At 38.0% G+C, this 24331-nt stretch overlaps 1 protein-coding gene across 4 annotated transcripts in view; it reads right to left on the bottom strand.

Moving 5' to 3' along the window:
- Window positions 1–1149: 1149 nt before the first annotated feature.
- DMXL2 (Dmx like 2) overlaps window positions 1150–24331 on the bottom strand; it is a 214016-nt gene continuing 190834 nt past the window's right edge. For 2 of the 4 annotated variants that reach the window (XM_058294193.1, XM_058294194.2), the window contains 8 exons: window positions 22910–23048; window positions 22162–22222; window positions 21904–22031; window positions 21251–21328; window positions 19155–19246; window positions 17910–17962; window positions 5843–6060; window positions 1150–5067 (listed from right to left, as the gene is read on the bottom strand). In XM_058294193.1, the coding sequence (XP_058150176.1) occupies window positions 4858–5067; window positions 5843–6060; window positions 17910–17962; window positions 19155–19246; window positions 21251–21328; window positions 21904–22031; window positions 22162–22222; window positions 22910–23048 (979 nt within the window). In that variant the 3' untranslated portion in view covers window positions 1150–4857. Of the gene's footprint in view, window positions 5068–5842; window positions 6061–17909; window positions 17963–19154; window positions 19247–21250; window positions 21329–21903; window positions 22032–22161; window positions 22223–22909; window positions 23049–24331 lie in introns of those variants that run through there. The other 2 variants (XR_011648432.1, XM_058294195.2) reach the window with 2 other exon arrangements.

Below are 24331 nucleotides of genomic sequence, written 5' to 3'. Positions count from 1 at the left end.
CACAGGTAACATACTTTGGGAGATGGCAATCTGGTTTTTCACCATATGGTCAGGAACAAATGACCAGAATAAGAGAAGGATGTCCCCTCTCACTACCTCTCCTAAACATAATACATAATACAGGAAGGCCCAGCTAATGCGGTAAGACATGAGTCTATGTAGGAAACCGCAAAGAACAGAAAAACAATAACAACAACAAAACAAAAAACCTCCCTGTATTAAGTGACTATAGCGAGACTGTAAAATACCAATAAACAGAAGTGAATTACTTTCTTATATAGCAGCAATTGACAACTGAAATTGGAAATTAAAAATATACTACCATTTACATTAGTGCCAAAAACAAACAAATAAACAAAGAAAAATAAGTACTTGGGTATAAATCTAACAAAATGTTACAGGCTCTCTATGAATACACATAATCTAAAAAACTCTAACAAATGGTGCTCCAACAATTGGACATTCTATATGCAAAAAAAAAAAAAAAAAAAAAGTCCAGACACAGACCTTAAACCTTTCACAAATATGAAAAATGGACCATAGATCTTAAATGTAAAATGCAAAAAATGCAAAAATTGTAGAAGATAACATAGGAGAAAAATCTAGGGAACCCTGAGTTTGGCAATGAGTTTTTAGGTACACCACCAAAAGCATGATCTGTGAAAGGAAAAGTTGGTATCTTGGACTTTATTTAAAATTTTTCTACAAAAGACATCATTAAGAGAATGAAAAGACATGCCACAGACAGGGAGAAAATATTTGCAAAACACATATCTGATAGAGGGCTTATATCTTAAATATATAAAGAACTCTTAAAACTCAATAATAAGCAAACAACCTAACTGAAAAATGAGCATATGAACAGAAACCTCAGCAAAATGTGTCTATATATGGCAAATAAGCACACAAAAAGATGCTCAAACCATATGTCATTAGGGAATTGAAAATCAAAACAAAGATGAGATTCCACTACTCAAAAACTTGACAATACCAAATGCCAGTGAGGATTCATTACTGGCAGAAATACAAAATAGTACATTTTGGAAGAATTTGGCAGTTTCTTACCATACAATCCAGCAGTCACACTCCTAAGTGTGAGTACCCAATTGAGTTAAAAATAAGTGTCCACACACACACAAAAAGCACATAAATGTTTCCAGTAGCTTTATGAATTCCAAAAACTATAAACAACCAATATATCATTTAACAAGTGAACAGACAACTGAGGTACAGCCATAAAATGGAATGTTACTTAGCAGTACAAACAACAAGCTATCAAGCCAGCCCCAGAAAGACTTGGAGGAAAAAAGCCAGTCTGAAAAGGTAACATACTGTATGATTCCAACTCTATGACAATTTAGAAAATGCAAAACAAGACAGTAAAAAGATCAGAGGTTGCCAAGGGTATGGGGAGAAGAACAAAGAAATGAATAGGTGGAGCAGAGGGGATTTTTTTAGGACAGTAAAACTACTCTGTATGATATGTAATGATGGATACATGACATTGTACATTTCTCAAAACTCATAGAACCCTAAACACAAAGAATAAACTTTAATATAATCTATGGGCTTTGGTTAATAATGTATCAATATTGGTTGATCAACTGTAATAAACCTATCAAACTTATGCAAGATATTAATAATAGGGGAAACTCTGTGCAGGGTAGGGGGGATGTTTTCATTTGCTAAAGGCTGCCAAGACAATACACCAGAGAAGGGATGGCTTTTCCAATGAGGATTTGACTTATATGCTTACAGTTCCAGGACTGAGAAAAATGTCCAAATCAAGGCATTAGGTAAAGATCTCTCCCCAAAGACATGACTGCTGGCAATCCTGGACTCTCGCCATGTGGAAGGGCACAGTGGCAGCATCTGCTCTCTCTTCTTTCTGGTTCTCATTGCTTTCACCTGGCTTCCTCCAGCTTTCTCTCTGCCTTTTTGGCTTTCTCCTGGGTTCCGGTGATTTCAGCTTCTGGTTTCTAAGACTTCCTCTCTCAGCTTCTGGGGATTTCACTATCTCTGCAGCTCCCTTTCTCTATATTCATCCCTTTATAAAGGACTCCAGGAAGAGGATTAAAACCCACCCTGGGTCATGTCCTACTAAGGTAATCTAATCAAACAGTCCTACCTACAACAGGTTCACACCCACAAGAAAGGATTAGCTCTAAGGACATGATCTTTTCTGGGGTACATAACAGTCTCAGACTACCACAGGGAATAAATGGGAACCCTGTACAATCAGCTCAATTATTTTGTAACCTAAAATGATTCTAAAAAAAATAAGTCTATTAATAAAAATACATATACACACACAATAAAGTGTGACCCATTGGTAAAGGAAGAACTCAAAAGCGGGCAGCAATACCATAAAAAAAAGTCTTTGGATTTTAATTTCAAAATTTTATTGCAGATTATTGAATCAGTTAATATTATTTTAGTAGAATATATACAATGATAGAATGCAAAATAGGCACAGACTATATGCTAAATTGTGGTAATTATGTGTGGTTACAGTTTTTGTCAAATTTGTTTTCTTGTGTATTCAGACACCTTCCCTCACCACTCCACAGAAGCACTATTCCTAGTTGAGCTCCTTTACTGGTGTCAGCACCATAAAATAGCATTCATTCATAACCTTTAAATCTGTCAGTTCTTACTTAATTGAATCTCAACACTGAGGGCCCTCTCTGTCTTGCTCACCACTGTATTTCCCAGAACAGTTTGGAACTGCATGTACTCCAGAAAAACATGTTCTAAAACTTAATCCATTCCTGTGAGTGTGAATCCATTTTAAGTAGGACCTCTTGATGAGGTTACAGTTAAGGTATCACCCACCTCAACCCACCCCAACCTGCTGTTACTGGAGTCCTTTCTAAGAGGAATGAAATTGAGATGATAAGAAAGAAAGTCACAGGAAGCAAGAGCTGAAGTTGAAAGGGACCTGGAAGAGAAGGGAATGGTCAAAATAGGCTGCCAAGTGCAGTGCCTAGGACCAAGGATCACTGGTAGCCAGTCCCAGAATTCGTCTTTGGGAAGAAAGCATTACCTTAACGATGCCTTGCCTTGGACTTTCTTTTAGCCTCAAAACCATGAGCTAATAAATTCCCTTTGTTTAAGTCAACCTACGGTATTTGCTTGAGCAGCCAAGGAAACTGAAAAAACAGCTTTTGGTATATAAGGTACTCAATAAATATTTCTGAATGAATAGACTAATAGCTTAAAACTTCTCAAAGTTGGGGGAATGGATATAGCTCAAGCAGTTGGGTGCTCGCCTTCCACATGAGACGCCTCGGGTTCAATTTCTGGTGCCTCCTAAAGAAGATGAGCAACACAACAAGCAGACTGAATGAGCATACACAGTGAGCAGGGAGTGGATGTGGCTCAAGTGGTTGGGCACCTGCCTCTGACATGAGAGGTCCCAGGTTCAGTTCCCAGTACCTCCTAAAGAAGATCAGCAGGCAATGAGCAGATAGACAAGGGAGCCATCCTGGGGACTGGGATAGGGGGGTAGGGGAGGAAGATGACAACAATGACATTTTATCAAAATGAAAATGATCTCAACCATTAAAAAATAATATCAGAGAATGCCAGACCAATCTATTTAAATAGACTAAGCTAAGGTAAAACTCTAACAAATAACATTTATTTTTCTTTTACGTATGTATTTCATATCTGAACATCACATCACCTTCAGAGAAAGGTGCTTTTAGGTCATTATATTTCACTATTTACTGCACAGGCATTAAACATTCTCATTAACATGATAAGACAATTTGCTGGTTAACATTTAAACACACGGACATCGGTTTCAATATCTCAAGAACATATGTTTGGTGATAACCAAGGAAATACATCAAAATATGACATCAGCTAATATTTTACAAGCAAATAATATTGAACTCTGCATAGTTTATACAATAGGCTGTGGTAATAAATAATATCACCAATATCATCAACTATTAACTGGCCACAAAAAGCCGAACATTCATTTTAATTATGAAATGCTCTATTGGTATAGTTTCAACATAGCCTTAAAATGTTGTGGGTATTTAACCCTAAACACATGAAAAGAAAAAGTACTAAGCTGGATTAAGAAGATATCTTTTGGTTAACTACAAACATGTCATGTTCATGTGTTACATTCCTAACATGAAGGCATGTATTTAAATAGAAAAACTAGCAGTCCAAAAAATGTGAATGAGAATCGTGAGGAAAACATTGCATTTAAGTTTGCACTCATTTGCAAGTTACAGTATTAGCTCAGTAAAAACACTAACAGAAAAAATATTCAGCAGGAAAGAATGTAAATGACCTCTCACAGCAGAGAATTGGTCACTGCACTGCTCCATAGCTAAGAACCTTTTTCTGGTGGTCTAGAGAGCTTCTAATACCTTATGACTATCCCTCATTCAACGCAGAAGGAAATGGCAGGCATGCTTCAAACAGTGATAAGAACAGGAAGAAAAACCTGAATCATCAACATTTTTCTTCCTAAATTTGGTAAAAAAGTCCTTCTCATTACTAATATGCTAACCTCTAATCTCAAATGTTTTCTGAATCAGGTTTGCAAAATGCTGTAAAGAATAGCTAACCTTTGTAATGTGCTAGATTTGATTTTTCAGTATGTCAGCATTACAAGGTACATGCACAGTCATTCTATCAACCTGTGTAGGCAATGCTCAGCGTAACATCACTGCTTGGATCAGATTCAGATCCACAGAGATCCTCTGTCTTGTTTTCAATGTCAACTGTTTGGAAAGCAGAATTGGTTTTCTTCCTTAATGCTTAATAACTAATGCAGTTTTTTTCTTTAATTTAACTGAAATTTATATAAAAATAAAGCCCTAATCTTTAAGTCTACAGAATGTCAAGAATTCTACTAGGAATGTTAAAAGAATTAGGTAAAACCCTAGTTTTCAGTGTGCCATCTGCACCACAGGAGAAGATCCGATTGCCCTGGATGATGTCAATCTGCATGACTCCAGCTCCGATGTTTCTGAATATGGACTGCTTAGCATGTTCATTTTTAAATGAATGAATTAGGCCATGGCCTGTCAATCTCCAAACCTAGTTTAAAAGAAAAACAAAGAGTAAAAATTTTAAAAATTTAAGTCATTAAAAAAAGAGAAAAAACCCAAAAGCAAAATCATGGCCTCATTTCTGTTCCTTTGGCCCAGCTGATCTCATGAAAGCCTGACCTTCCCATTGAATGCCTCTTTCCTAACAGCTTATCTAGTTGGAAAATAGTAATACCGTCCACATGATAATGTCCTTATACTTCATTATCTATCCTTCTTTTGAACTTCTGTCTTTTCCTCTTATCTTGTAGTTTCATATTAATCATATGTACCCCATCTCTAACTCATTAAATATTTAAGTTAATTTGATTAAATATGTTTTAAATGCTAAGCTAGCTTCTGTTGCAACATAAAAGAATTTTACTTATCTGGAAACCTCACTTTAGCTCTCCAAAACACAGTCAAAAACCAGAGATAGAATGGGGGAGAAGAAGATGATTCTGAGGCAAGAAACTGATGTCACCAAAAACCTATACATGAATTAAATCATGCTTTTTACTCAGAGCAGAGTTCTTTAAGACTTTTTAATGATTTGAAGTCTAATGAACTTGATTATCTGGTTTTCCAGACAATAACAGTTTAGAAAGAGCCACTAAGGAGTAGAAGGAGGAGTGGGGGCAGGGTGTCAAGAGACATTCACTATCTCCACAAGGCTTTACTCATTCCCTCATCTTAAAGAGTGGGTCTTTTTTTATTTTTTAGTCAAGTCTTGAAAGCAGATAAAGATGATATTTACCACACTCCAATCTCTTGTACTGACTCACCTTTATATTACCTTCTGCTGAACCTGTTGTGAAATATTCCTCACAGGGAGCCAGAGCCAAAGCCTTAATGGCTGACTCATGTGCCTGGAAGGTGTGAATCAGCTGCCTCTGTCTGATGTCAAAAATGCAGACACATCCTTTTCTACCTCCAGAAATTAGAAGTTGTTGTTTTGGTGCATATTGAAGTACTGTGGCACCATGATCATGGCATGTGAAACCTGAAGAAGAAAATATTAAGAATCTTTCCTAAAACAATTTCTACTTTGGTAATTGTGATATTAATACTTAAATCCACATTTAAAATATAATAGAAATTACTGTGATACATTCTCTGTTTCTATGGTATACTTTATTTTTAAGTCACTGAATTTTTGTAGTCATATGACTAAAGGATAAAGAAAAATGCTAAGAAACATCATAAAAATTGTTTAGCCATAATCTCAATCTCAAAAAAAAGTACACACAGAAAAAAAGGAAGCTTAAACTTTAAGCCCAAAGTTGTGCTGTTTTATAAGTGTGTAAAAGCAGAAGTGCAGAGGATACCATGGTTCTCAATGATATACACAACTATCTCATTAATACTAATATTTGCCCAGCCTTAGTGCTATCCCATACATATATAGCCTCATCAATAGTTCTTCTCAGGTAAGTATCTGACACTCATTCACACATAAAGTGAAAATGACTAATTGCAATTTAAGGGGCTATCTTCATGGAATTCTTTGCATTTAAAAAAAATTAATAGCTACAATATAATTTTTCATTTACGATGTTTCAGGCATTATGCAAAGTGCTTTATATGTATTACCTTATTTAACTTTTACATAACTGTTTGAAATAAGAAGCTATATTTTACAGATGAGAAAGCTGAGGCACAGTGATTAAACTTCCCCAAGATTAGAGTTTGAAGCCAGGATTTGGTCTCAGACAGGCTGATTTCCAGAGCCAGTACTTTTTTTTTTTTTAACAAATCAATTTTATTGAAATATATTAATAAAGCATAAATCCATCCAAAGTATAAAATCACTGGTATTTGTCACTTCAATCATTATTAGAGCATTTTCATTATTCCAATAATAATAAAAAACAAAACACAAAATACCCCTCACCACCACTCAATCTCTCTATGCTTCCCCTGGCATACATAGCTGCTATTCTGTTTCCTTCTCCTTAGTTTATTTATATTTATATTTTGTAAAAACAATCTTATATATGCAATATTAACCCACATTCATATTTCACATAAGGTTTCATTATGCTATCAGTCCCACGTTACATTTTTTAGCTTTCCTTTTAGTAACATATGTCCTTAGACTTTCCCTTTCAACCACTCTCATACCCATATGATAGCTCTGCTAGTTACACAAAACTATGATGTGCTTTCACCATTTCTATTCATTTCAAAAGATTTACAAACAACCTTTTAGCCAATTCTGCACAGAATAAACCTCAGCTTTCCAATCTCTACCATCACTCCAATTTCTGGAGACCTATATTCTGATTATTAACTCTATGAGTTTACACAATATATTTAGTTCATAAAAGCACAATCATATAGTATTTGCCCTTTTGTGTCTGGCTTGCTTCATTCAACATAATGTCCTCCAGGTTCATCCATGCTGTCACATGCTTCACAACCTCATTTCTTCTTACAGCTGCATAATGTTCTGTTGTGTGTATACACCACAGTTTGTATATCCATTCATCAGTTGATGGATTTTTTCCATCATTTGGCAATTGTGAATAATGTCACTGCTCTCAGCTCTTCTGGGTATATACCTACTAGTGGTATTGCAGGTCACATGGCAAGTCTATATTCAACTTCCTTTCAACTTCCTTAGGAACTGCAAAACAGTCCTCCACAATGGCTGTACAAATCTACATTCCCACCAAAAGTGAATAAGCGTTCCTCTCTCTCCACATCTTCTCCAACACTTGTGGTTTTCCAACTTTTTAATAGTGGTCATTCTAATAAGTATGAAATGATATCTCATTGTAATTTTTTTTTTTTAAAGATTTATTTTTATTTAATTCCCCTCCCCTCCCCCGGTTGTCTGTTTTCTGTGTCTTTTTGCTGCGTCTTGTTTCTTTTGTCCGCTACTGTTGTCGTCAGCGGCTTGGGAAGTGTGGGCGGCGCCATTCCTCGGCAGGCTGCTCCCTCCTTCGTGCTGGGCGGTTCTCCTTATGGGTGCACTCCTTGCGCGTGGGGCTCCCCTACGCGGGGGACACCCCTGTGTGGCACAGCACTCCTTGCGCGCATCAGCACTGCGCATGGGCCAGCTCCACACGGGTCAAGGAGGCCCGGGGCTTGAACCGCGGACCTCCCATGTGGTAGACAGACGCCCTAACCACTGGGCCAAAGTCCGTTTCCCTCATTGTAATTTTGATATGCATTTCCCTAATTGCTAGTGATGTTGAACATTTTTCATGTTTTTTTTTTTGCCATTTGTATTTCTTCTTTGGACAAATGTCTATTAAAGTCTTTTGCCCATTTTTGTCTGATATTAACCTCTTGTAGTAACATATATTTGTTCAGTTTCAAAGAAAAACTCAAAGAAAAATAGTCTTACATATGCAATTATACCCATATTCATATTTCACATGCAGATTTACTAGGCAATACATGTTACATATAGTTTCACATCACATTTTTTAGCTTTCCTTTTAGTAACATGCATGAAAGACTTTCTCTTTAAACCACTTTCATATGCACATAAGGTAATAACAGTTACAAACATTATTTTGGGCTTTCATTTTTTCTATTCCTTTCCAAAGATTAACACATATCTTTTTTTTTAATCTCTCTTTTTTTTTTTTTTACTAATTCTGCAAAAGTTAACCCTCAGCTTTCTACTCTCAAACCTCATATTCAAATGATTAACTCCATGAGATTACACAATATGTATTGTTCACAGTAATGTAATAATACACTATTTGTCCTTTTGTGTCTGACTTGCTTCACTCAACATAATGTCCTCCGGGTTTATCCATATTGTCATATGCTTTATGACTTATTTCTTCTTACAGCTGTAAAATATTCGGTCATGTGAACATACCACAGTTTGTTTATCCATTCATTGGTTGATGGATACCTAGGTTGTTTCTAACTTTGGCAATCATGAATAACGCCACTATGAACATCAGTGTACAGATTATTGATTGTGTTACTGCTCTCAGTTCTTCTGGGTATATACCTAGTAGTGGTATTGCCAGGTCACATGGCAGATGTATATTCCACTTCTTTAGGAACTGTCAAACAGTCCTCCACAGTGGCTGTACCATTCTACATTCCCATCAACAGTGAATAAGCATTCCTCTCTCTCCACATTCTCACCAATACTTGTAGTTCTCTGTCTTTTTAATAATGGCTATTCTAATAGGTGTGAAATGATGTATCATTATAGCTTTGATTTGCATCTCCTTAATCACTAGTAAAATTGAACATTTTTTCATGTGTGTAGCAGTTTGCTATTATTGATGAATTCCCAAAAGAAATCTTGGCTTATGTTTGTAAACTGGTCTTTTCCTCTGGGGGTATTAGAGTATATTAGATTCAGAGGTTTTACTTTTACTTGGTTAAAAAATGATTAAGTCTTTGATTGGGCCTCGTCAGTAGGATGTTGAGTGCCTGCCCCTTGGTGGGCAGGGATTCACAGAGAAACTGCACTGCAGAGAAGGGAGGTTAGAGTTTTGATGCTGGAGTCTTGAGCTGGAGCCCTAGGAAGTAAGCACACAGAGGAGCTTGGCTGTGAGGAAGGAGAGAAGGGCCTGGGAAGAGAAACAAGCCATTTGCCTAATAGTTTACAGTAGGCCTTGTAATAGAGCAGCTGAGCCCAGAGAGAGGCAAGCACCTGGAAGAGAGGAACCCAGGAAGCCTGAAGCCTGAACCCTTAGAGACGGTGGCATGTTCTCTTACTCCGACATGTGGCAATAAACTTTGATGAGGGAGGTAACTTGTGCTTTACGGCCTGGTAACTGTAAGCTTTGACCCCAAATAAATACCCTTTATAAAAGCCAGAAGATTTCTGGTATTTTGCATCAGCACCCCTTTGGCTGACTAATACAATATGTCTTTTGCCATTTGTATTTCTTCTTTGCACAACTGTCTACCAAGTCTTTTGACCATCTTTTAATCGGTTCGTTTGTCTTTTTATTGTTGAGTAGCAACATCTCTTTATATATCACAGATATTAAACGCTTAATGGATATGTGATTTCCAAATATTTTCTCCCAATGAGTTGGCTGCCTTTTCACCCTTTTGACAAAGTCCTGTGAGGTGCAAAAGTGTTTAATTTTGAGGAGGTTCCTTTTATCTAGTTTTTCTTTTGCTGCTTGTGCTTCGGGTTTAAGGTCCATGAAATCGCTACCTACCACAAGGTCTTAAAGATGTTTCCCTACATTTTATGTAGTTTATGGTCCTGGCTTTTATATTTAGATCTTTTATCCATTTTGAATTGATTCTTGTATAGGGAGTGAGACAGAGGTTCCCTTTCATTTTTTTGGATATAGATATCCAGTACTCCCAGCACCACTTATTGAAGAGACTGTTTTGTCCCATTAGCATGACTTTGGTAGGTTAGTAAAAATCCAGTTGGCCATAGAGGTGAGGGTTTATTTCTGAACTCTCAATTCTGTTCCACTGCTTGATGTGCCTATCTTTATGCCAATATGATGATGTTTTGACCACTGTAGCTTTGTAATATATTTCAAGGTCAGGCAATGAAATTCCTCCCATGTCACTCTTCTTTTTTAGAATGCTTTTGGCTTTTCAGGTGCACTTTCCTTTCCAAATGAATTGGGTAATTGCCTTTTTTATTTCTGTAAGGCTGTTGGAATTTTGATTGGCATTACATTGACTCTATAAATCAGTTTGGGGAAGACTGACATCTTCACAATATTTAGTCTTCCAATCCATGAACACTGAATGTCTTTCCATTTGTTTCGGTCTTCATTGATTTCTTTTAGCATTGGTTTGTAGTTCTCTTCATATAGGGCCTGTATTTCTTTGGATAAATTGATTCACAGATACTGAGTTTTTGTTGCTATTGTAACTGGAATTTTCCCTGATTTCCACCTCAGATTATTGAATACTAGTATACAAAAATATTACTTATTTTTGCATGCTGATCTTGTACCTGCCACTTTGCTGAACTCAATTATTAGCTCAAGTAGCTTTGTCATAGACTTTCTGAACACAGGATCATGTCATCTGCAAATAGTGAGTTTTACTTCTTTTTTACCTATTTGGATGCTTTTTTTTTTTTCCTAATTGCTCTAGCTAGAACTTCTAGCTCAATCTTGAATAACAATGGTGACATGGGCATCCTTGTCTTAATCCTGATCTTAGAGGGAAAGCTTTTAACCTTTCTCCATTGAGTACAATGTTGGATGTGGGTTTTTCATATATGTCTTTTATCATATTGAGGAATTTTCCTTCTACTCTTATCTTTTGAAGTGTTTTTATTGAATGTCTTTTCTGCATCAACTGAGATGCTTATGTGGTTTTATCCCTTCAATTTGTTCATGTGGTGTATTATGTTTATTGATGTTCTTATGTTTAATCACCCTGGCATACCAGGAATAAATCTCACTTGGTGGTGATGTTTCTTTGCAAATATTTTGTTGAGAATTTTTTTTAAGGTGTTCATTTATTTTTATTTTTTTAATTATTTATTTCTCTCCCTTTCCCTCCTCCCCCAGTTGTCTGTTCTCTGTGTCCATTTGCTGTGTGTTCTTATTTGTCCACTTCTGTTGTTGTCAGTGGCGCAGAAATCTGTGTTTCTTTTTGTTGCGTCATCTTGCTGCATCAGCTCTCCGTGTGTGTGGCGCCATTCCTGGGCAGGCTGCGCTTTCTTTCGCACTGGGCGGCTCTCCTTACGGGGTGCACTCCTTGTGCGTGGGGCTCCCCTACGCCAGGGACACCCGTGTGGCACGGCACTCCTTGCGCGCATCAGCACTGCACATGGGTCAGCTCCACACGGGTCAAGGAGGCCCGGGGTTTGAACTGGGGACCTCCCATGTGGTAGACGGATGCCTTATCCACTAGGCCAAGTCCGCTTCCCCTTGTTGAGAATTTTTGCATCTACGTTCATTAGAGAGCTTGGTCTGTAATTTTCTTGTACTGTCTTTAACTAGCTTTGGTATTAGGGTAATGTTGGCTTCATAAAATGTATTCGGTAATTTTCCCTGTTCTTGAATTTTTCAGAAGAGTTTAAACAGAATAGATGTTAATTCTTCTCGAAATGCTCAGTACAATTCACCTGTGAAGCCATCTGGTCCTGGACTTTTCTTTGTTGGGAGATTTTTGATGACTGATTCAATCTCTTAAAATATGATTGGTTTGGTAAGTTCTTATATTTCTTGTAGTGTCAGTATGGGTGTTTGTGCATTTCTGAGCATTTGTCCATTTCACATAGGTTGTCTAGTTTGTTTGCATATAGTTTCGCATATCCTCTTATGATCCTTTTTATTTCTGTGGGATTAATCATAACTTCGCCCTTTTTGTTTCTGGTTTTATTTTCATCTTCTCTTTTTTTTTTTGTTAGTCTAAGCTTAAGGTTTGTCAATTTTTTTAATCTTCTCAAAGAACCAGCTTTTGGTTTTGTTGATTTTTATCTAGTAATTTTCTTCTCAATTTCATTTATTTCTGCTCTAATCTTTATTTTTTCCTTCTGCTTGCTTTGGAAGTGGTTTGCTGTTCTTTATCTAGTTTCTCTAGCTGTTCAGTCAGACCTTTGATTTTTGCTCTTCTTTTTTAATATAGGCATTTAAGGCTATAAATTTCCTTCTCAGCACTGCCTTCACTGTATCCCATAAGTTTTGATAAGTTGTGTTTTCATTTTTATTTGTCTCAATATATTTACTAATTTCACTTACAATTTCTTCTTTGACCCACTGAATATTTAGGAGTGTGTAGTTCAGCCTCTACACATTTGTGAATTTATCTCTACTATTGAATTCCAGTTTCATTCCATTCTGATCTGAGAAAGTGCTTTGTATATTTCAATCTTTTTATATTAATATATTGAGTCCTGCATTGTGACCTAATGTGTGGTATATCCTGAAGAAAAATCCACGAGCACCTGAGAAGAATGTATAACTGCTGAATTTGGGTGCAACATTCTGTATAAGGCTATTAGGTCTCGCTCGTTTATCATTGTTTAGGTTCTTTGTTTGATCTTCTGTCTAGTTGTTCTAATAATGTGAGTGGTACACTGAAGTCTCCAACTATTATTATAGAGATGTTTATTTCTCCCTTCAGTTTTGCCAGAGTTTTCGCCTCGTGTATTCTGGGGTATCTTGATTAGGTGCATAGATATTTATGATTGTTATTTCTTCGTGGTGGATTACCCCCTTTATTAATATATAAAATCCTTCCATATCTCTTTAAACTTTTTTGCACCCCTGATCTTTTTTGGTTATTGTTTGCATGGAGTATCTTTTTGCAACCTTTCACTTTCAGTCAGTTTTTATCCCTGGGTCTAAGGTGAGTCTCCATAGGCAGCATATGAATGTCTCTTTTTAAAAAAAATTTTTTTAAGATTTTTATTTTTATTTATTGTCCCTTCTTGTGGCTTGCTTGCTATTTGCTCTCTGTGTCCATTTGCTGCAAGTTCTTCTGCTTTTCTGCTTGTCTCCCTTTGTTGTGTCATCTTGCTGCGCCAGCTCTCCATGGGCGTGGGCTGTCAGCTCTCCATGGGTGGCCCAGCTTGCCTTCACAAGGAGGCCCTGGGATGCGAACCCAGGGCATAGACATATGGTAGACAGGAGCCCAATCGTTTAAGCCTCAGCCGCTTCCCAAGGTATATCTTTTGATTAGGGAGTTTAATCCATTCATGTTCAATGATATTACTGTAAATGCATTATTTACTTCCACCATTTTATTCTTTGGCTTTCATATCTCATTATTTTCATCTGTCTTTTTCCTCTTTAGGTTATACTTTCTGCTATTCTTTCTTTTATACTCTCCTCCAAGCCTCTCTCCTGTCTTTTTCTTTCAGGTTGTTAAGGCTTCCTTTAGTATTTCTTGTAAAGGTGGATCCTTTTTAACAAACTCTCCGAGTTTCTGTTCATTTGTGAGTATTTTAAATTCACCTTCATATTTGAAGGACAATTTTGCTGGATAAAGAATTTTTGGCCGGCAGTTCTTCTCTTTCAGTATCCTAATTGTATCATGCCACTGTCTTCTCACCTCCATAGTTTCTGGTAAGAAATCTGCACTAATCTGCGTGTCCACTGTATGTGATGGTTTGCTTCTCTCTTCCTGCTCTCAGAATTGTCTTTTTTTTTTTTTTTTAAGATTTATTTTATTTATTTTGCTCCCCTCCCCTCCATTATCTGCTCTCTGTGTCCATTCGCTGTCTGTTTGCTGTGTCCATTCGTCTGTGTCTGCTTGCATTCTTATCATGCAGCACTGGGAAACTGTCACTTTTCTTGTTGTGTCACCTTGCTGCATCAGCTCTCCGTGTGTGTGGCGCCACTCTTGGGGGGGGGTTGCACTTTTTTCGTGCAGGGCGCACTTCTTGTGTGTGGGGCACCCATAAGTGGGGGACACCCCTGCATGGCACAGCACTCCTTGCACGTGGCAGCACTGCATGTGGACCAGCTCACCACACAGGTCAGGAGGCCCTGGGTATCGAACCCTCCACCATCCATATGGTAGATGGATGCTCTATCAGTTGAGCCACAACTACTTCTCAGAATTGTCTCTTTATCTTTGATGTTTGACATCCTGAGAAGTATGTGTTTTGGAATAGCTCTACTCGCATTTATTGGGGTACACTGAGCTTTTTGGACATGTAAGTTCATTTCTTTCACAAGAGCTGGGAAATATTCACATATTATTTCCTCAAATACTCTTTCTGCCCCTTTTCCCTTCTCTTCTTCTTTTGGAACTCCCATGATACATATGTTGGTGTATTTTGTATTATCATTCAATTCCCTGAGCCCTCGATTAATTGTTTTCCCATTCTTTTCTCTCTCTGTTCTTTTCCCTCTTTAATTTCAGCTGTTCTGTCTTGTGGATCACTTATTCTTCCTTCTACCATTTCGAGTCTGCTGTTTTCTGCCTCTAACATGTTTTTTTTTTTAAATTTTAATAAAAAACTTTATTTTAAAAGAAGTTTTCAATTTACAGAAAAATTACACAGAAAGTATAGGGAGTTCCCACACACCCCCCAAGCACACACACACATATTTTCCCTATTATTAACATCTTAGATTAGTGTGGTACATTTATTACAATTGATGAACCAATACTGAAGCAGTGCTACAGACCAAAGTCTATAATTTACATTATGGTTTACGCTTTGCGCTGTACAGTTTTATAGGCCTTGGCAAATGTATGTCATGTATCTGCCGTTGCAGTATCATGCAGAACAATTTCCCTGCCCTAAAAATGCCCCGTTTTCCACCTATTCATCCCTCCCTTTCCCCTCTTAACCTGTGGCAACTACTATCTTTATATCAGTGTTTACAAGTGCTTCTATTAACACAAGATAATACCTACAATAACAATAAATCCACTTTAGTCCGTGGTTACACTCCCTCCTTATGTTTGTTCTTCCTCAATCTTGAGGAATGTGGAATAATGACTACTCTGCTTCAGGCTGTCAGGGGACTTTGTTATGATGGAGCAGATAGAAGAAATTGTTTTGCATGCAGTTGTAGATATGTGTCTAACATGTTTTTGAGCTTATCTATTTGTCTTTCATTCCCATGAGTTCCATTACTTTTCCACTCAGGCTTTCAAAGTTTTCTTTGTGCTCACTCAGTTTCTTCTTGATATCCTTTATCTCTTTAGCCACACTGTCTTTCAACTCATTAATTTGAGTTTGGTAATTTGTATACATCTCATTGATTAGTTGTCTCAAATCCTATGTCTCTTCTGGGGTTTTGATATATTCCTTTTCTTGGGCCATTTCTTCCACTTTCCTAGTATGGCTTGTAATATTTTTCCCCTGATGCCTAGGTATCTGATTAGGATGGTGAATTTACTCAGATGCTCAATTTCTCTCTCTTTCATAGCAATTTAGTGGCGGGAGGCTGTGTGTTACATATATTCTTTGATGCTTGGTTCAAACTGTTCTGAGTCTTTAGGATTGTTCCTATTAGTTGCTCAAATTTTGATCCTGTACCAGTAATGAGTTGCAGACCCACTTCCTAGTGCCTTGGGGAAGGAGGTTTTAAAGGCTAGAAAAATCCTCTATTATTTATTTAAATTTCCTCGTGTGCACTTCCTTGGTCTGCCAGAAGATGGCACACTTCGGCAGCCTGCTCAATTCATTGCTTGGTCAGAGTGTGTTTGCTGTAACATGGACCAGATCATGTGATAGAAGCTAAAAGTCTCATAATTCAAACTTTCTCAGTGACCGTTCTCCAGCCTTTGCTGGCAGCCCCCTCTTTTCCTGGGTAGGAAATAATTCCACTCCCCTCTATATCTTCTACAACCAGTCCTGGTTGTAATGAAGTAATGAAGGAGATTTAGGAGGTTGGATTTCTTTAGTCCCTTGTTGGCTCCCAGTGCTAACTATGGTACAGTCCCACCCAGCCTGGAAGGGCTCATGGGACACAGCCTACCAAATTTGTTGGTTAAAAGCTGAGTCAGCCTTAGGCTGTGTTCCTCTCTTTCCCCTTTTCTGGGGCAGGTGGGTCCCTGGGGCACCCTTTGTCTATAGCCATTAGCCCCAAGGCCTGAGAATTCAAGTGTCTATAGTGTTGGGGTGGATGCTGGCAGCTGCAACTTTTAACTCAGTTTTGTCATCACAGTTCTTTTCCTTTGCCCCTCTCTCTTCTGGGAAATGTCCAGTCTTTTCTTGTGTCCTAAACCCTAGAAGACTGTCCTTCTTGGTTATTTATATTTCTGTCTTTTGTAAGGTTAGGACATTACTTCTTCAAATATTCTTTCTGGGGAAGCAGATATGGCTCCAGCAATTGGGCTCCTGTCTACCATATAGATGGTCCAGAGTTTGATGCCCAGGGCCTCCTGATGAAGGCAAGCCAGCTGGTGTGGTGAGCTGGCCCACATAGATTGCTGGCCCATGCGGAGTGCTGGAGCAGCAAGATGATGCAACAAAAAGAGACACAGAGGAGAGACAATAAGAGACACAGCAGATCAGGGAGCTGAAGTGGCACAAGAGAATGATTGCCTCCCTCCCACTCCGGAAGGTTCCAGGATTGGTTCCTGGAGCCACCTAACGAGAATACAAGCAGACGTAGAACAACACACAGCAAACCCCCTCCTGGGGGTTGTGCAGCACTGTCCTGGTCTGATGAACTCTAATGCAGGTCCCCTGGATGGCTTTTGGCCCATTCTCTGTTGTTTTTGTGAGAGATTTGAGCCCTGCCTGTCTACTCCGAAGCCATCTTCCCAGAACTCCTCTTTGCATTTATGATTAAAGCCTTAAACTTCACATAGCAAATCTTTTAGAGATGTTAACAGGTACTCCCAGAAAAAAATTCTGTGGTCAAATAATAACAGGAAATAATGACATCTTTCAAATTGCACACCAGTATATTAAGAATTAGAAATCTTTCTATTTAAAAAAATTTACTTAATTTTGTTAACCCAAACTTATTTGAACATGGAGAACTTTTTTTTTGGTGGTACTATCATGGAAGAGAGATCTTCAGAACATCAGCTGGGCAAATACTACCTTAAATAAAAAGAGTAATATTTATATGTTACTAGTCATATTATTTGTTTTATTTTATGGTTCTTTCATTATAAAAAAATATGATTTCATTTCTGTTGACTTTGATAAATACCTTGCAACTAGTCCCTTAAAAAGCCTTGTTAGTAGCACCACTTTTCATACCAAGTTTTCTGATAAAAAATAAGGTAAAGATTATTCTAAGAGAGTTGAATTTCTATTACCATATGTATTTACTTCAGTAAGGTAGCCAGACATTCTAATTAACCATTAGAATTTTTAAGTATTCAGTCTAAACATTTTTCTATTCTCAAACCATGAATAAATACTCACTGGACTCGACTCATTAATCAAAATAAAACCAGGAAAGGACTATTTCAAAATGTACTAAAAAACATCGATCTGAACACACTTACCATGAACGAGGCTGTTTCCAGGTGATATCAATGTGTCCCAGAGGCATACATTTCTTAAGCAATAACAAAAACACATCATAAGTAATTGTTCTAAGTCATAACTAGCGGGTAAATTTTGACTTCAAGTAAAAAAATTATTCAATCTGTTATCCTTTTGTTCACTCATTTATACAGTTATGATTCTCAACTCTGATGAGATAGGGGCTGGGACTGGGGGTATTTCTAGTTTAAGAGTTTATCCTTTTCAAAATACACAGTTGTATCTCTCAGGGTTCCACTGGTCTCTCTCCATTACCCAGCCCTATCTCCTTTCCATTATCACTCCCAGGAAATTGCGGTATGACTTTCTGAGTAGAAGGGAATGTTTCTACATCCACAGGTGGTAATCACTGCAGGGAAATGAGACATGTTATCCATGGGCATGTGTTGCTGATTAAAGTGTTGAGAATGACGATTACAAAGAGCCAAATGCTTGTTAGTCCTCAAGACTCTGACAATACTAATAGCAATGCAAAAATGACTGAATAGCTTTGACATAAAAAGTATGCGTCCTGGAAAACAGATGTGGCTCAACTGATAGAGTGTCCACCTACCATATGGGAGGGTCCAGGGTTCGATACTCAGGGCCTCCTGACCCATGTAGTGAGTTGGCCCACGTGCAGAGATGCCGCGCACAAGGAGTGCCATGCCACGCCGGGTGTCCCTCCCGTAAGGAAGCCCCGCCGCACACAAGGAGTGCTGTGCCACTCGGGGACACCCCCACTCAATGAGTGCACCCTGCAAGGACAGCTGCCCCGCGTGAAAAAAACACAGTCTGCCCAAGAGTGGCGCCACACACATAGAGAGCTGACACAGCAAGATGATGCAACAAAAAAGAGACACAGTTTCCCGGTGCCACCAAGGGTGTAAGTGGACACAGAAGAACATACAGTGAATGGACACAGAGAGCAGACAATGGGGTGGGCAGGTGGGGAAGGGCAGAGAAATAAAATAAAATCTTCTTTAAAAAAGTATGTGTCCTTATTGATTACTTTAGGGATCTTTTTTTTCTTTTTCTTAAATAAGGAAGACAATTCTGAGTTAAGAATATATACCAAAGGAAGTTTTTTTTTTTTTGTATTTTGGGGGGTTGGGGGGATTGGGAGAGGGGAGAGGAACACCCTACCATATAGAAATTCGTTCTTATGGCAAGAATACTTTTCTACCTAAAAGCTTATTTCTTATTTTGCTTCTCTTTCAACTTACCTATTGTCATTGGACTGTCCAGATGTGGCAACTAGACTTGAAGAGGTAATAAATGCAAAGTCACTTGTTGCTTTACTGTGGCACTGCCAACTCTAAGGAAAACAAAGCACAACTCACGTTATTTAAAAATCCAATAAACTTTGGCAGAGTACAAACACATTTCTGCTAATAAACAATATTCATGAGCTAAGAAGTTTTGAAAACTCAGTCTGGAATAAAGAACAAGTGATTTAAGAGATGAGTTGTCATTTGCATATTATTTGGTTAATTTCCAATAATTTTTTTAATAGAAAATTTGTTGTAAACAGAGATTTAAAGGCTGTATGTTTTAAAATATGTAGAAAAAGTACACAACTCACCCAAGTCATTAAAAAAATTTTATTGTTTTTTTTGAAGATACATAGATCACAAAAAATGTTACACTAAAAAATATAAAAGGTTCCCATATACTGCACACACACCCCCCCCCCCAACTCCTCCCACATCAACAACCTCTTTCATCGTTGTGGCACATTCATTGCATTTGAATACATTTTGGAGCACTGCTGCACCACATGGATAATAGTTCACATTGTAGTTTACACTCTCCCCCAGTCCGTTCAGTGGGTTATGGCAGGATATATAAAGTCCAGCATCTGACCCTACAATATCATTTAGGACAACTCAAAGTCCAAAAATGCCCCCACATCACATCTCTTCTTCCCTCTCCTTGCCCTCAGCAACTACCAGGGCCACTATCTCCACATCAATGCTACAATTTCTTCTATTACTAGTCACAATAGTTTTATAGTAGAGTATCAGTAAGTCCACTCTAATCCATATCTTATTCCTCTATCCTATGGACCTTGGGATGGTGATTAAGAGCCCAAGCAAAGAATTTCAGTACTAAGGACCTCAAATATATTTAATAAACTTTAAATACTACATTAATAAATATTAATTATTAAAAGTTAATAAATTATTAAAATAGTAACATAAATCATAATAAACAACAATGCAAAAAGAAAAATTCTTATATACCCATCTGGTCTTATATCCAATTAACTTTGTAACCTAAATACCAACATCTACCATCCCTGCCCTCCTTTGTGCTCTCTGCCCCCACCCCCAGGTGTAGAGCTATAGCAGTAATAAAAAAATGGCCAAAAGTGGTCCTCCAAATAATCATAGGTCTAAGATTGCCCCCAAAAGTCTAAGGATGTTCCAAATATGTGGGAAACCATTTACTCTATCAGGAATAACTTTCCTTACTCGATCAGGTGGATAAATAGAAATGTGGAGGTGAAGACCTAGAAGGAGAATATCAGGGTATTGCAAAATAAAATGGACATTTATTGCTAATGGAATTTGTCATGGCATAGATCTGACTGAAGGCAAAAGAATACAAGATTATTTTCATTTTTATAATGACTTTATGATTCAATCTGTAGCGCTATAATTTTAGAGAAATACTTTATCTCATACCCATAAATAAGAATATAAAGTCTAGAAAAAGAAAACACAAACATTTGGGTAATCTAGCCCTGGAAGTTCAGGATTTTTGGTGAAATACAAATAAATGGCTCCAGAGGCTTTGTATAGGATAACACTCCCCATCCCCCAATGAAAATATGCTTGTCTGCATCACCAAATATTTTAATATGATTGGGATTAATAAATGAAGATATCTACTGAGATTGGTTATTTTATAATCTTGGGAGCAAAGGTCTGGAGCATATTATTATAGATGGCACTTGCTTGGTTCTGATTCTTACCATAGATATCTAAAATCAATCATTATAAAATTCCACCATTAAGAAGCTGAAATGTTTTCAATATGGACAAAAGTATAATAATATTGTATCCTAACTAGGAATACACACAGGGAAAGCGCTGAATTTTTTCAAATATAATAGTCACTGTCAATCTTTGAAAAGCACGTTTTGTCTTTTCTTCAGTGATTTAAGTCTACAACTAGGGCAAAGATGAGTACTGCTGGGCTGTGGTTGCTGGACAGTACCATCTCTTTTCCAGCGGAAACATCAATGAGATTCACTGACTGTAACAGACACCTCATAAACAAAGCAGCTACTATATGTGCTCTGAGTGACACTTACCATGTATGGTTTAGGATTTGATGCAGTTTGGTTTACTTGCCAGATACTAAGAAAACCCTCTCCATCTGCAACACCACACTGTGAGTAAGAATGGAGCAAATATTAAACATAGCTTCTTAGTATGCATGTAAAAGGTAAAAACGTTTATGGAAAGGAGAGCCACTCAGGCCCAAATTAACAAACATTGCCACTATAGCTATGTTTCTGTTGCTGTAGTTCCCAAGAAAGTCCAAGTATGACAAATGCCCTACCATCTTTCCACACCCATTCCATTGCTCTCCTCCACCCTTCTGTGAGAGAATTTAGTAAGGATGGAAAGTTTCTCTCAAAAGCTTGACTATGCTTACAGGCAACCACCAGCACACTCAACAGAAGACTTCTTTACACTCACAGAGTTTTTCAATACCTTTAAGTGGATGATTAATCCATAATCAACTGTGCGGTTTATGCTTATATTAGAAGAAAAGGGGGTCTATAAACAGACACCAATGAACTGCCTGCCAAGCTTAATTCCAGTCACTGAATTTGTTTTCAGATGTATTTTTACTATTTATTCATAAATATCCGCAATAATTTTCAGACAACCCCATGCACAAAATTAATACATTTCACTGTGAATTTAGCAGTAACCTCCCACCCACCCCCAAACTAACCTTGTTGCCTTGTGAATTAAAATATAACCTGGTAACCCTTGCATTGCCTGCTTGGCGGAAGCATACAAGTTGCTGAGGTCGTGTCCATTCAAACATTCGTACACTGCCATCCTGAGCTCCTGTAAGATCTGAAACACAAAAGAAAAAGGAGAACAGAAAAAATTAAAAGCCTAAAGAGAAGTTCCAATATCTCCCATTCTGAAAACCAACCTCAAGAAGATAGAGGACCCTCACAATCCCTGGGTCATAAATACTTACAGTACTGATGGACTGGGTGAGAGGTCATTCTCTTGACATTATGTAGATTCCTTTTCATTAGCTTTAAAAATATAATAAAGAAATAATTTTATTTTGTGCAACACAGAAAAGATGAGAAAGGATATACTTCATGTTAACTCTAAGTCTGAAGCATTTATTTGTTTTCAATTTGAGTATCTCCAAAATAAACTCTGAGAACAGATTTTCTGAACTACTTAACAGAACACTTGTCTAAACAGGTTGAGGAAGCAAGTGTCACTTATGGTACAGCTCTGACCTGTGTGGACTGGGAGGCTACAAAGCAGCTTCATCTATTGGTAAAGGGAATTTTAGTCCAAGTGCCGTTCCCTGAAGACAATCAGGAATATCTCCAGATTATTCAGAACAGAACATGGGAATGGGGCCCCTTCACTAGAGTGACTAACAGGAATATTAATATTGTACTCTTGAAACACTTATAATAGACATGAATTCCTCTTTGATTTTGCTTTACCATTTTGTATCTCAGTTTGCTCATCTATAAAAGAAAAATGGGGGACAATAACAGCACCTACCACTTAGGGTTTGTTGTGAGATGAAAGCATGTACCTAGCACAAAGAAACTCACAATAAATCCTAGCTATTGTTATTATGGTGTTCTTAATGGGTTTGCCCCTGATCTTAAACGTCATCCCCATGTCAAAGTGATTTCAACTTAATTTTGAGGGAGTCCATATCCAGAAACGATAACTACTAAAAAATAACATACCACACTAGCTCCAGTGCTCGTCTGTCCACTGCCCAGCCACGGCAGAGATGAAGGTGGATGCACTTGACTTGTTGAAGAGGTTGTTGCACTGGGCTGATAAAGGGTTGTAGTGGAACCACGATAGTCAATATCATCTGAACTGGAAAAACATTGGTATATTACTGTCAAAGTTCCTTTTTTTTCCCCCTCAACACAAATTCCAATCATAGAGTTCTTACTAGACCCACTGGCCATTCTTTATTTAAAAAAACAACTGAATAAATATCCATGAGAAAAACTAGGGTACAGGTCCTAATCATAGCAATTTTTAAAAAAAGATGTTTTACCTTTTTAACCTTTACCTCCCCCACCCCGAGATGGCTCCCTCATCTGTCTGCTTGCTGTGTCTGCTCATCTTCTCTAGGAGGCACTGGGAACCAAACCCAACCCCCAACATGGGAGGTGAGTGCCCAACTGCCTGAGCCACATCCATCGCCTGCTGGCTACAGTGTCTGCTAGCTGTGGCATCAGCTGGCTGTGGCACCTGCTTGTTGTGGTGGTTGTGGTATCTGCTCATTGTGGTGTGTGCTCATTGCAGCAGCTGCAACGTCTGCTGGGTTGTGGTGGTTGCGGTGCCTGCTGGTTGTGGTGTCTGCTGGTCTTCTTTAGGAGACACTGGGAACTGAACCTGGGACCTCCCAAGTGGGTGGTGGGCGCCCAACTGCTTGAGCCACATCTACTCCCCAGTCAATTTTCTTTTTAAATGTTTATTTATTTTTATTTATCCCACCCCCATCCCAGATGGTTCTCTTGTTTGTCTGCTCCTTGTTTGCTTGCCTTCTCCAGGAGGCACTGGGAACCAAACCTGGGACCTCCCACATGGGAGGTGAGTACCCAACAGCCTGAGCCAAATCCCCTTCCTGAGGGCTGTGGTATCTGCTGGCTTGTGGTGGTGGGGGTGGTGTCTAGCTTGTTGCAGCATGGGAGGCATCTGCTCATCTTCTTTTATTAAGAGGCACCAGAACCCGAACCCAGGACTTCCCATGTGGTAGGCAGGCACCCAACTGGTTGGGTCACATCCTCTTCCTCTCCCAGCAAATTTTAATATTGGTTTATGGGTCCATAACTTTTTCCCTTTGGCAAACCATAAATTTAGCCAAATGTTATTAGGAGGCAACTTTATTGTTGCATAAGTTGAAACAAATGTTTCTTTTGAAGTATTTAACAAGAGTTTCTTTTATCATGTATAGAAAAAGATATGTTTCTTTCAACAACAGAAAATCCTATGCATCAAATTAATATATTTTATAGATAGTCAAGCTTAAGGATTTCTTAGAGTATGGTATTAATTAATTTACCATTACATAAAATGTCAAAGTAATTTTTATGATGGAATATATCATATTACACAGTTATATTTACTCTGAAATGTGAAAGGGAAAC

The sequence above is a fragment of the Dasypus novemcinctus genome, chromosome 3, assembly GCF_030445035.2.
Source record: "Dasypus novemcinctus isolate mDasNov1 chromosome 3, mDasNov1.1.hap2, whole genome shotgun sequence".
NCBI lineage: Eukaryota > Metazoa > Chordata > Mammalia > Cingulata > Dasypodidae > Dasypus > Dasypus novemcinctus.
This window is presented reverse-complemented; position numbering and strand designations above follow the sequence as displayed.